The sequence below is a fragment of the Rutilus rutilus genome, assembly GCF_951802725.1.
Source record: "Rutilus rutilus genome assembly, chromosome: 21".
Lineage (NCBI taxonomy): Eukaryota > Metazoa > Chordata > Actinopteri > Cypriniformes > Leuciscidae > Rutilus > Rutilus rutilus.
This window is the reverse complement of record NC_140226.1, coordinates 11,587,333-11,600,721: the sequence shown is the minus strand read 5'-3', so window position 1 is coordinate 11,600,721 and position 13,389 is coordinate 11,587,333. Positions and strand designations below refer to the sequence as shown.

The 13,389-nt window shown below is 36.4% G+C and overlaps 1 protein-coding gene across 3 annotated transcripts in view; it reads left to right on the top strand.

Moving 5' to 3' along the window:
• mipol1 (mirror-image polydactyly 1) overlaps positions 1 to 13,389 on the top strand; it is an 83,126-nt gene that overhangs the window by 51,071 nt on the left and 18,666 nt on the right. For 2 of the 3 annotated variants that reach the window (XM_084392654.1, XM_084392655.1), the window contains 2 exons: positions 2,702 to 2,809; positions 13,048 to 13,148. In XM_084392654.1, coding sequence (XP_084248780.1) covers positions 2,702 to 2,809; positions 13,048 to 13,148 — 209 coding nt within the window. The remainder of the gene's footprint in view (positions 1 to 2,701; positions 2,810 to 13,047; positions 13,149 to 13,389) is intronic. The other variant, XM_084392656.1, reaches the window with a different exon arrangement.

Below are 13,389 nucleotides of genomic sequence, written 5' to 3'. Positions count from 1 at the left end.
TTGAGTCGCATCTCACGGTGAATTAGGCTTTGCTGATTGTCTTGAGATCTTATTCCGCTGAATTTTCTCTCCGCTTGTAGAACATGCTGTCACGTGGGTTCAGACCTCTTATTTCTACTCTTGTGTTTTTGTGCTGTTTATTACCATCTGAGACTTTGATTGGTGGATTAAAAAGTTAAAATAGGTTAATGTGTCTGTTCCTACTTCCTACGCTCCATTTCGCCCCGGTTATTTTTGGGGCGCTGACTGCAGTGTTGGCCTTTTGCGTCACCGCAGAGGTGCATTCTGATTAAAATACGTTTCCCCCTAAAAAACATCTGCTGCCCGAGAACCATAACTCAGGCTGACACTAAAGAGGAGCTGTGTGTTTTGTCTGGACGGCGGCGGTATTATTTTAGTCTGCAGAGGAAAGAGACAGGAGCGGGGTCGATGGCTGAGAGGCTTGTTTGCGCGGGCGCTACTCTTTGAGACGGCTGAATGTTGAAACATTGGGACTTGTCAGGCCGTGAGGATGGTTTACATTCCTGGTAAGTGTCCGTCGATCCTGGAATGTGGACATGGAGAGGAGCACATATGGACTGGTAGAAAACAAGCCTACTTACAATAATACCCACCAAAGAGCTGGTCACAACAGTGTATGTTTAAAGCGCCTGTCTGTCTCTCAGTCTGTCTGTATGAAAGTCTGCCGGAGAGTAAAATGAGGAGAGGACATGGGCTTTGTGGATAGGGAATTATGTTTAGGCACTTGTGCTATTCAATTCCGCTCAGTAAGCTGTCATATTTCAATAGAGTGAAACAATTTTCAAAATTTTATAATAGTAGTTTTAGCATTTAATAGTTTTTGAGGGCAAAGTATACCACCAACATTAGTTGCACCACTTTACGTGTAAAACCACATTATATATATATATATATATATATATATATATATATATATATATATATATATATATATATATATATATATTACAAAATGCATGTTATGTTATTTAGTACTGTCCTGAATATGATATTTTACATAAAAGATGTTTACATATAGTCCACAAGACAACAAAATAGCTGAATTTATAAAAATGACCCCGTTCAAAAGTTTATGTAACCTTGATTCTTAATACTGTGTGTGCCGTTACCTGGATGATCCACGACAGTTTTTTTGTTTTGTGATGGTTTTTGTTTTGTGATGGTTGTTTTTGAGTCCATTGTTTGTCCTGAGCAGTTAAACTGCCTAATGTTCTTCAGAAAAATCCTTCAGGTCCTGCAAATTATTCAATTTTCCAGCATCTTTTGCATATTTTAACCCCTTTCCAGCAGTGAGTATGATTTTGAGATCCATCTTTTCACACTGAGGACAATTGAGGGACTCAAACACAACTATTAAAGAAGGTTCAAACATTTACTGATCCTCCAGAAGGAAACACAAAGCATTAACTTTTGAACAGGATGAAGATGTCCACTTCTTTTTTTTTTAAATATAAAAAATAATAATTTAGTACTGCCCTTCAGAAGCAACAGAAGATACTTATATCTTTTCCGGAAGACAAATTAAGTACAATTAATTAAGTTTTCATCCCCTGGCTATTTATTTGTATAATTTTTGTGTGTGTATATATATACCCACATATACATTTTCCTGCAAATAGCACTAATAGTATAATTGCATGGCAATGCAAAAATTTTATATATATATATATATAAATTTTGCATTACCATGCAATTATACTATTAGTGCTATTAGCGGGAACATGCGTAATTTAAAATGTTTACATTTTAAAAACTAACTTAAAAATAGTTATTTTTGCAAAATTTGTTTGACATATAATTATTTTTACCTGTATAACATTTACTTTGACGTGCAAAAAATTATAATAATAATAATAATAAAACCCCCCAAAAAACTTTTTGGCATCTCTCAAACTTCTTTTGTAATGTGCATTTTCCTAATAATATGAATGCTGTTGAGTTACTCAAGTGGCTGAAACTATTTCTCTTTCCGCTGTATGGACGTTCCACAGCACACATATTTTTCTTCATAAAAGAAAGTGATTTTATATTTGAAATATACCACAAATGAGTCTGTCCCTCCAGGGATCACAGACACAAACTGAGAGTAATATCAGCAAGTGTGTGCTGAGGTTCTTACAGTAAATATAGTCATAACTGAGAATGTAGATTTATACCCTGCAGAGATTTCACCTCTCATAGAACAGGCTTGCATACACTATTTTTCCATGTGGCGGTGCAACTGGTTTTCACAGGATTCTTGAGCCAACTTTAATGCAAATATTATTTAAACGCTTTCAACAAAGTTGTAATCATTTTGTGCACCAGCGTTTGCACTTTAAATTATTTTGTCAATAAAATGACCCCTACTCCTCGTAAAAACGATTCATTATAGATCATAAGATTGTAAGAATGGAATATCTAACCAGTTATTTGGAATGTAAATATGATATAATACAATGAGAAACATCAGAGATGTTCTTTTTTTAGATGTGTTTGATCCTACTCTACAGAAACAGAACAGTGAAAGTGACTGGGTAAGATCACCAGGAGTTAATTTGACATAGTTTTGGCTTGTTTGGTTAATGCAAAAGTAACCATGTGTAAAATCAAGCCTCTTATAGCTGGTCTAATCACCTGGGTAAATTGTGATTTAATGCATTCAAGTGACTCTCTCTCTCTCTCTCTCTCTCTCTCCCAGTGCAAGCGTCTGGAACAAGAGCTTATTCGTGTGAAAGAGCCATGCCATAATTCTGCAAACAGCAGCCGCCACCTGGCCGCCCAAAACAATCGGGAACGAGCGAGCAAGGTAAAGCGCACACACACATACCTCCCACGTGAGAAGAAGCCTCTGGAAATTAATGTCACGAGCCCTTGGGTTAGCCCACGCTAGCTTTCACAGAATGCACACGCTTGCCGAAACACACCAGGGGTGTTTGCCAACAACACCATCCTCGAATCCGACCTTCACCGTACGAGCAGTTCCCCCGTACGCGCACACGGTGGCCCCTGGACCCTTTATCAGCCCGTCATTACACTCTCCACTGTATCATTCATTAACTTCTATTTGCTCTCTCCTGCTCTTGTTTTCCAGCGATTTGCAGCGATAGACTGGCGGCCGCGGGTGTCTGTTTGACAGGGTTTTAGGATGACACAGGTTGGTCAGTGTGCTGCGATGCCTCGCTGCGGGTCTGTCAGGGAGACGCAGGGCAAACACGGGCCTATTTGATTTGCTGTATTTATCTGATGCAGCCAGAGCCCTTGAGTTTAATGCAGAGTGCTGTAAAAGGGCCGTCATTAGATAGAGCTATGTAAACATGCACTGAGAGAGACTTGGGCGAGCAGGGGTGCTGAGTCAGGGTCGGACCTGTACCTGAACACACTGACTTAACCCGCGTCTTAGCTGGATACATTCACACACTAACTGCATTTGTTGTAATCATCCACTTAACCTCATCGCCCAATGGGCTGCAGGTTTCAGAGGGGAGGTTGAGCTTGTGTTATTATTAGCATTCATGGTGAAATAGTTTTTACACCGTTTTATTCATCACATACATATTAGTGCAATGGTAGTGAAATAGTGTCCCATCTCTAAATGGCTCATGGCTAATAAAAAAAAGGTTTATGATGGTCGACCAGTCAACTAATTGTCCAACAACTGACATTTGAATGGATACACCTCACTAGTTCAAACATCAGTTGTTAGACGTAAATTGTCTAATATAAAATTTTGATAGTTTTATAGGGTAAAACCCCCTCTCAGAAAAATTCATATTTATTATCTAGATTTATTATTAACATTATTATTATTATTATTATTATTATTATAAAACATTAATCTACATAATTAAATAAATAATCAATAATAATAATAAAAAAAAAATTTTTATTTTATTATTAATTTATTTTACTTAATTTATTATTATTAAATTATGGAAGCTTGTTTCCGCCACTGAATAATAAATAAATAATAATAATTGCGACTTTTTATTTCACAATTCTGACTTTTTTTCTAACAATTGCGATATATGAAGTCAGAATTGTGAGAAATAAAGTCGCAATTGTGAGAAATAAAGTCGCAATTGTGAGAAATAAAGTTGCAATTGTGAGAAATAGTCGCAATTGTGAGAAATAAAGTCGCAATTCTGAGAAATAAAGTCGCAATTGCAAGATATAAAGTCGCAATTCTGAGATATAAAGTCGCAATTCTGATAAATAAAGTCGCAATTGGGAGAAATAAAGTCGCAATTGGGAGATATAAAGTCAGAATTCTGACTTTATAACACGCAATTCTGACTTTATATCTCGCAATTGCGACTTTATTTCACGCAATTCTGACTTTATATCTCGCAATTGCGACTTTATTTCACGCAATTCTGACTTTATATCTCGCAATTCTGAATTATATCTTGCAATTCTGACTTTATAACACGTAATTGCGACTTTATTTCACGCAATTCTGACTTTATATCTCGCAATTGTGAGATAAAAAGTCGCAATTATCTTTTGAAATGTTTTATTTTGTGGCGGAAACAAGCTTCCATACAATGCAGTATGGAAGCTTGTTTCCGCCACCGAATAATAAATAAATAATAATAATTGCGACTTTTTATCTCACAATTGCGAGTTAACATCTCGCAATTCTGACTTTATTTCTCAGAATTGCGTGAAATAAAGTCGCAATTGCGTGTTATAAAGTCAGAATTGCGAGATATAAAGTCAGAATTGCGTGAAATAAAGTCGCAATTGCGTGCTATAAAGTCAGAATTGCGAGATATAAAGTCAGAATTCTGACTTTTTTTTCTCGCAATTGCGACTTTATATCACGCAATTCTGAATTTATAACACATAATTGCGAGTTTATATCTCGCAATTCTGACATCTTTTCTCAGAATTGTGATAAATAAACTCCAATTCAAAAAAAATAAAATAATAATTTTACCTCAGAAAAGTTTATATCTCACAATTCTGACTTTATAACACGCAATTGCGACTTTATTTCTCAGAATTGCGACTTTATATCTCGCAATTGCTACTTTATTTCTCAGAATTGCGACTTTATTTCTCACAATTCTGACTTCATATATCGCAATTGTGAGAAAAAAAGTCAGAATTGTGAGATAAAAAGTCGCAATTATTATTATTTATTTATTATTCAGTGGCGGAAACAAGCTTCCATATTAAATGGTTATTATGGTGTTGTTTATTTTATTTTATTTATTTTTATTATAAATTACTTAATTTATTCCTAAAGATAAATGTTAAATTACCTTGTTGGTCCTTTTTTTTTGTATTAAATTCAGCTCTGATTTTTAAAAAGTGGTTTAATGAAATATATTTCAGATATTCATTTAGGCTTTTTCTAGGCCTGTAATCACTTGCTTTGATGGTGTAGCCATATGATGAACATTTGCTGTCGGATTCACAGAAAAAAACCAATGGTGAGGGGCAAAACTGGTGATAATGATACTCCAACTCCAACACAAATGGATACTGGATTGTTTGTATTTAGATGTGATGATGTGGATTTTGGTGTGAAAATGCTTTGATTCGTCTGTGCCACATGGCGACGATTACCAGTAGATAAAAAATAATGATTATTTATAATCTGGTAAAAAGTCCAGTCTGTCTCCAAGCAATTTAACTTAAGATTTCCCCCCAAAAATAAAAAATTATATTTCACATTTAAGACGGTTCGGCTGATGGCTTATTAAGAAATATATTAAATTTTGTTATTAATGTAGCACTTGGTTTTTCTATAAATCCCCTTAATTATAGATTGACTCCTGGGATTATAGAGCGGGGTTTTTAATTTAAAACGAAATGGGAACAGCTGTCGTAAAATTAGTCAACAGTGCCAGGAACATATCCACAAAACAATTTAAAAATGAACAGGACTTTCACTTATCGATTGACATTTTACTTTAAAGAAAGCCCGAGAAAATCTTCAGGGTGAAAAAAAGAGTTGAGTTTAAGATGATGAGCAAAGACTTCCTTCTGAAATCTTTATATTTAGCTTTTAGCTCACACTAACTTTCAGGGATTTCATTTGGATGATTAATTTCTAGGTTTTTAATCGACAGACTCTTTAGAGAATGTTAACCGGTGTTCTTTTTATCATGGAAGATAATGATAGTAAAGATAGGCCAGTTGTTTTTCTTTTTCTTTTCAATTAAGATGGAAATTAGGGGCGTATTTTAGCATTTGTTGTCATTTCATCATCATATTTCACCAGAACAGCAAAGCACCTGCAAAGTGTTTTTTTGGCTCGTGACTTTTGTCAGTTGATATCACCCGGGGCTATTCCTTGTCTTATCTCTTCAGTCTCATTTTCACCTCAGCGCATGTAAAAGAACCTGCTCAACAACCATAAGAGCTTTATTGTTGGTCAGGCTTTGCTATCTTTGTGGTCACCAATTGCCTGCAGTAAAAAAAAAAAAAAGGCCTACAATACAGCCCCCATAACAAAAACAGACTAAATAATGTCTAATTAAAATCGAATACAGCCAGAAGGTGTATATAAGGATGTGCACGTTTCAAACACACATTTAATCTGTTTGCATCCTTACCCCTTGTGTGTGTTTACCAGTTATTTTAGCTCATTTGATTATGAATTCAGCGCCGTTAAACGCATAACTTAAATTGCATAACACATATTTAAATCTATTCCGCGGTCTGTCAATTCAATCTGGGCCTTTGTTTAAGAAGAATGTGTTAACGGGAAATCTTGACTATAATGTGAAAGCAGGTTTGTGTGAACCAATTTTATTCTAATTTCATGAGAACCTTTTTGGGAATGACCTGACAGGAAACAAGGTTCATTTAAGGGACAAAGACTGTTTAATGTTTCAGTTAGTCTGTAATATTTCAAATTAGCTTACATTAAAATAAGAGAGATGCAACGTATACGGCTGGTTTTAGTTTGAAGCGTGCACGTCCCTCTAAATGCCGAGTGGGGGATGTGGACAGGCTCGCGGGGACCGTTGTGAAGAGCTCTGCCCTCGCTCTGAACCACCTGTGTTTGCTCTGCAGCTTTTCTCTTCTGCATTGACAGCAGTGAAGGGATCTCACACGCCTGCTCCTGCCCCCATCACTCTCTTGGCCTTCATGGTTCTGTCCAGACCTCACCTTTAACTTCTTCTGCGGGGCCCTTACTGATTTCATCTCAGGGATGTGATTTTTTTAACGTATTTTTCGACCTGAAAAGTGTGAACAGCGTGAATTGCGTAAATTTGAGAAAAAATTTGTTTGGGGTTATGATGATTGAAATCGCGAAAAGACCTTAAACCATTACTAAATAAATGGAAACATGTTAAAGTGCCAAATGTGAGTAAAAATCTGCGTAGGAATGGTGTTACTCACCAGTTGCTTTTAACTTTTTTTTATGAATTTTGACAATGTATGGTTGTGAGAAAGAATGTGGTATGGCTTTGTACAATCATCAAATCGCAATGGTTGTGGTGTTATTATATAAATATATAGTCTGACGCGCTGCATGTTTCAGAGTAAAGCCAAAGCGCAGCACTGTGTTCATTTTCAGTTTCGATTCACAGTAAATTCACAGTAAATTCACATTCAAACAAAATTGAATACCAATGAATTAACACTACATCTTGTCACATTTTAATTAAATGAACTCTGAATATAGTGAAGAAGTTATATAAGTGGTTCTCAATCTCAACCTTTTTGACTTCAAGGCCCTCTTTGCCCAAAACAATATTCAAAGGCCCTTCGACCTAATCTCATGAGAAAACTAATAAGGTGACAATTTCGTATGCATTTTCTTCGAAAACTAATTATTTTTGTACAAAAAAAAGGTAAGCATGAAGGTCTAAGCAGATCATATGGAAACGTACACTTGACATTGTACAAATTCATACTAATTAGTCACCAATTTGCCAAAATAGTTAAAAATAGTGAAGTAGTTAAAAATAGTACAATTGTTTTGCCATGAGAGTGTGATGGGCCCTCCTATATAAGCTGAAATGTACCTCTGGTACTTCTGTTGTAATAAAACAAATAAAGTAAAAACTATGATGTTAGTTTAATGTTTTACATCTGTATTTTTTTTAAATAAGATTTTTCATTTAAATAATTGTAAGACTTATTGGGCCCCCAAGGAAGTTTGCAGAGGCCCCGGCCCCCTGCTTGAGAACCTCTGAATTAAATGGACTACCTTTATGATTCTTTTATGGTGCTTTTTAGACTTTAATAGTCCATGTTGACTATTTCGTCCTATAGATAAACCTGGACATCCTTCAAAAGGATTCCCTTTGTCTTCCACATGACAAGAGAACGAGTAAATTGCTCTGTTTTAAGTAGGGACCATGGCCTAACAGCACACAAGCTGTAGATACATTGAGCCTTGGTGCTCATGCTTTAAAATCTGGCCTGCATCATGTCCTGGTTCTGTTCCACCTCTAATAAATGATAGTGGTTCCTCGTAAAGATCTCTTTCTGAGCGTTCAATTCTTTGGGGATGTTTTAGTTGTACAAGGTGTGAGTCTTACTGGCGATTTAAAGCGAGAGAGATTTATGAGTGTGTTCTGCGGAGGAGGGATCTCATGCATTTGGCCTTTTTGTTGTCAGGCGAGGATGCAAGTCTTTTGTCTCTGACCTGTAGAGCTGAATATGTTTGATCACACATCATCAGGTGACAGGCTTGGAAATAGAGAAGGGGTGTGTGTTTCACAGGATTAGTCCTTATAATGAAATGGTCCAGTTCAAATTTGTGTTACATGCGTTAAAGTGTTTAATCTTTCATAACAGTTAGACTAAGTATTAGTTGTTTGCTTAACAGTTTAGCAGATATGTTTTTGAATTTATTAGAAGCTTAGTTTTGCATGACCATTTTTCACCCCTCCCTGTGAAATTAAAAGTGTTGTTTTTGTTACTGTACCTTTAAGACCTCTACATGTAAATGTCCCATGTTATGGTTAACTAACCTTTGCATAGTGGTTTAGTGCACACTGTTGTTCATCAAGGCTGGCCAATGTGCTAAATACAGAGTTGATATGATTTCATAAATGGTCTGAATAGAATGCTTCGGGAGTCTTATAACACGTTTCGTAAAAGGTTTAAAGCTTTTTGAAATGTAAGTCCTGGAAAACCCTTGAAAACAGCCATATTTATGAAAAGGTACTTGAAAAGTGCTTGAATTATTGAAAGACAATATATGTGAAATTAGAGTTTCATTTTATTGATAAAAAAAATGTCACGCAATATTAATGCTGCAGCCCGTCTGATGTAGATATAGAGCCATTTTGCATGGCTATGAGCGTGATATCACTCATATAAATATCAAAAGTATATGATACAGCTTTCATTCTTCAGGTCAATCATGTATTTTGAATAAGGAAAGCGATATCTTTGTCATAGTATGGTTAAAGTTACCACAGTCAATGCATGTGCTGCACTTTATTTGTACCGTTTTGTTTTAATGGTTTATTTTAATTTATCCATTTACCTTTTTTAGAATTTGAAACATAATAAAGATATTGTTTGATAAGTGAGATCTCTGATTGTAGTCCTTGAAAACCAAAAAAGTAGTGCTTGAATTGTATTTGGCAGTATCTGTTCGAACCCTGTTATAATATATTTATTTCAATAGAGCAAGAAAGCGTTGGGTGACCTCTGACATGATACGGGCCGTGCTGCTTTAAATGAGCTTCAGTCAGCGACGGAGCGGACTGTGACACCGCTGATAACCTCCATCACATCCTCCTCTCCCCACTGGGTCACAAAGGCCACGACCAGCCCACCTCTGCCCCACCAAACGCTCGCTCATAAAGGTCAAGGCTGCGACCCTCCTTTGCAGGGCTTAATCTCTACAGGTTAACACGTTACTCTGGGAACCTAATTTGGATAATATTGTAATGAATGCTGATAAAATACATAAGATTAAAAGAATTGCGCTTTGAAGTCGAGCTCCCCTCCCTGTTGGAGAAAAGTACATATTGACTTTAGAGGTTTGAGGCTTTTTGATGTTCTCTTTGACTTTCGAGACCCGCACTCCAGTAATTAGAGTGATTGGGGAACCAGCGGAAACTGCATGTGCTTATGGGTAAAAGTGTTTCAGGGATTTAAATGCACCGGTGTTCGAGTCATAGGCCTGTTTCCGTTGCAGTCATGCATTGTGTGACTTATCTAAAGCATGCAAATATTGTATTTGCTTATATGTCTTTAGTCTGCAGTTGAAGATTTTTTTTATTGCAGACCGCATCATAGGCGTATAACGGTGCACTGCGCTCACGTTGGAGTGAAGCATTGCAGGTTGATTTCAGTAAAGAAAAGAAACTCCCCAATCCAATGCATCTTGATAAGACACTGCTCGATGTCAAACGGGTGCCTCGTAGAAGCCGAATGCGTTTTGCAGACAATGCATCAATGAGATGAAACCTTTAAAGCTTTATCACAGTTTACGATACACCCCGAAGATAAGGCACGGACAGCATTCCTGTGTTTCTGAAGAAAACTTGAAATTTCAAGCCTATCAACGACACACCTCAATTTGACAAACCCCAGATTATAGCAAAAGTTACTAAAGAGTCATTCATCTTTAGTGCTTATGATAACTCCAAGTCTTGCATTCCTTTGAAGGAATAGTTCAACGAGGAAATATAAATATTGTCATTGTTTACTCGCCAGCATGTCATTCCTAACCTGTGTATGCCTTTCTTTATACTGTGGAACACAAAAGGAGACTCTTTGATGAATGTGCTCTATATTTCAGGTTATCTGAAGTAATACAATAACTTTTAATGAAGAATTTACCTTAAAATGTCACCCCCTCACCAGGATTATTTTGCCCCCTCAGTCAAGATGAATGTGAAAATAGATTTGAATGATGAAATAGAATTAGACTATTAAAAAAAAAAAAAAATCACAATTACTGCATAGGCTTTCTAGCATTAATATTAGGCTGCTATAGCAACTGTTTCAGTCACAGTTTGAATGGCACATTTTACACATTAACCTACAAACTTTCCTCGCCACAAAGAATGCAGCGATATATTTTCATGTTTAGAGGGCTAGATAATTGGTCGTAGTTGGTTTATTATTTCTCTGTATAGTTATTGTTTGTCAGCGGTTGCAGTTCAGACTGTTCTGATACCATAAAGTTATGCATCTGTTAACCCGGTCACATTGAGTGTGTTACGTTACTTAGTGAAGCGCTCGCGATGAGCATGTGATTTATAGTAAAGCAAGACACATTTCATTACTTTTGGTGGTGGTGTCGTGGTAACTTGTTTGTATTCATTGTAAAACTGCATTTAAGACATTTAATATCTGGTGGTCTAATACATGTTTATTTCATGATTTCTATGAGTTGGTAAATATGTTGGTATTTTATTGTTTGACGTAATTATTTAATGCTCTGTATTTGCTCAGTAGCTTTTAGTTTCATAGTTGTAGCAGCGTCAGGTTTGTTAACAGTCCAAAAAATACTGAATGGGCCACATATTTTAAAAGCCGACCAATCAGGTTGTGTACATATCCCTATGCCTTTAGGTTCTATATCTCTTGGTTCGATGATAAAAATACCAGTCTGAACTCTTAAGTGGACCAGACCTCAACGTTTTGGGTTTTTTTTCCGGACCAAATGAACCAAGCGAACCTGACTATAAGTGTGAACACACCCTAGCAAAAACTATTTCAAAGAAACCAGCAAGTAACACATTAAAGAAAAACTGACAGTGTTTTCCATTAAAATGTACTCCAACAATCTTTTATTTACACCTTTGAAAAATATTTTACTGTTTGAAAAGTAAATTTTGGAAACAGTTTTTTAACAGAGCTATTCTCCAGTTCTTTCTCTTTTAAACCCCTCTCTTGTCTTTTCCTCTCCGTTTATCTCTCCCTGTCTTTGTCCTCCGTCTGTCTCTCGGGGAGTATATTGCAGGACTTTACAGTAGCGCAGGTTGTCATGTTTGTTTAGACAGCCTCCATTGTGTCTGTCTCCTCACCCAGCTGTTGAAAGGATGAGGCCATCAATACATCTGTTTCAACGGCAGGTCATTAGCAAGGGCTTTATTGTGCCACAGGTTTAGGCACTGAGAGGTAGGGGACAGTGTTTACCCGGCCTTCCCCACACCCACCGGCTCAGGGATCCCTCGGTCTCACGACACACCGCTTCTGAGTAGGTGCTGAGTTAGAAGACAATAGAGTCAATTGGATCCCCCTCAGTGTGAGTTTCTCCTTGTGTGCACACGAACGAATGAATGAAGTTCAGTTGGAGTTCAGATGGATATTTGATAAACAAAATTTAACGAAATCTTTAGACAAGTATAGCCTACTCTATGAAACAGTAGAAGGAGAAACCGTTCTGTTGTGTAGAAGAAGACAGTTTACGTTAATGTTCATAATAATCAGCACAGCAATGCTGTTATGAATTGCATTTCACACACATTTTGTGTGAAATTGAGTTTGCATAGCTTACCTTTGCTCTCACATACTGTCGAAAGCACAGGGCATGTGACATTTTCTGTTTATCTGGTTTGATTCCTTGCTGTTACAACATTTTAGTATTTGTATTTGTATATGTATACATGCCAGCCGATTAATCGTCAAATATTCAGACGTTTTTAGACCCAGCACTGGCTATAAATCATGTCCGTTTGGCTTATTGATTTTACTAGTTTCCTAGTTTTTTTTATGTATTAAATAAATTATTTGTTACATTTTTATGTGTTATTTCTTTTCATTTTAAAAAAAAAAATTTGGGGGGGGGGTTCTTTCTGCTTTGAGGTTTAGTTAGTAGATAATAAAGTAAAGAATAATTAATAAACATTGTGTATGAATTAATTTAAACCATTTTTATTTATGCATTATTTATTTTCATTTTTTATTTTATTAGAGTTTTTTTTTTTTGTGCATTGTTTTTGTTTTTTTTAGCTAATGGTAAAACCTATATCAGCCATACTCTAGTACTTCTCTATTTCTTTGTGTTTATTAAAGGTTTAGTTTTGTCATTTGAGCTGTCCATACATGAACAGTGTGTTGTGAGAGAGCTTTATGATCTGACATGCATTTCTTCAATCTCTACAGCTTGAGGAGGAGCTTCAGGAAGCCCAGAGAGAACGAGATAAAGCCCTGGAGCTCAGCCGCACACTGGAAGAAGAGCTGCAAACCCTACACAGGTATCACAGGTGAACCACCTCACCTTACACTGCACAGTAACAACTCCTTAAATGACTCATTTGATGCATTGAACAGTTTGTTTGAGTTGTAATGGAGCGTGAACCTGCTGTGACATGCTTTAAGTGTTCAGTGAATTTGCAAATAAACAGAGGTGCAGGACATGGTGTTTTATCTAGACTAGAGGATTGTAATAATTCAGGTTATGGATAATATGTTGAGGTCAGTGCAGGAATTAGGGGAAAGCCTTTG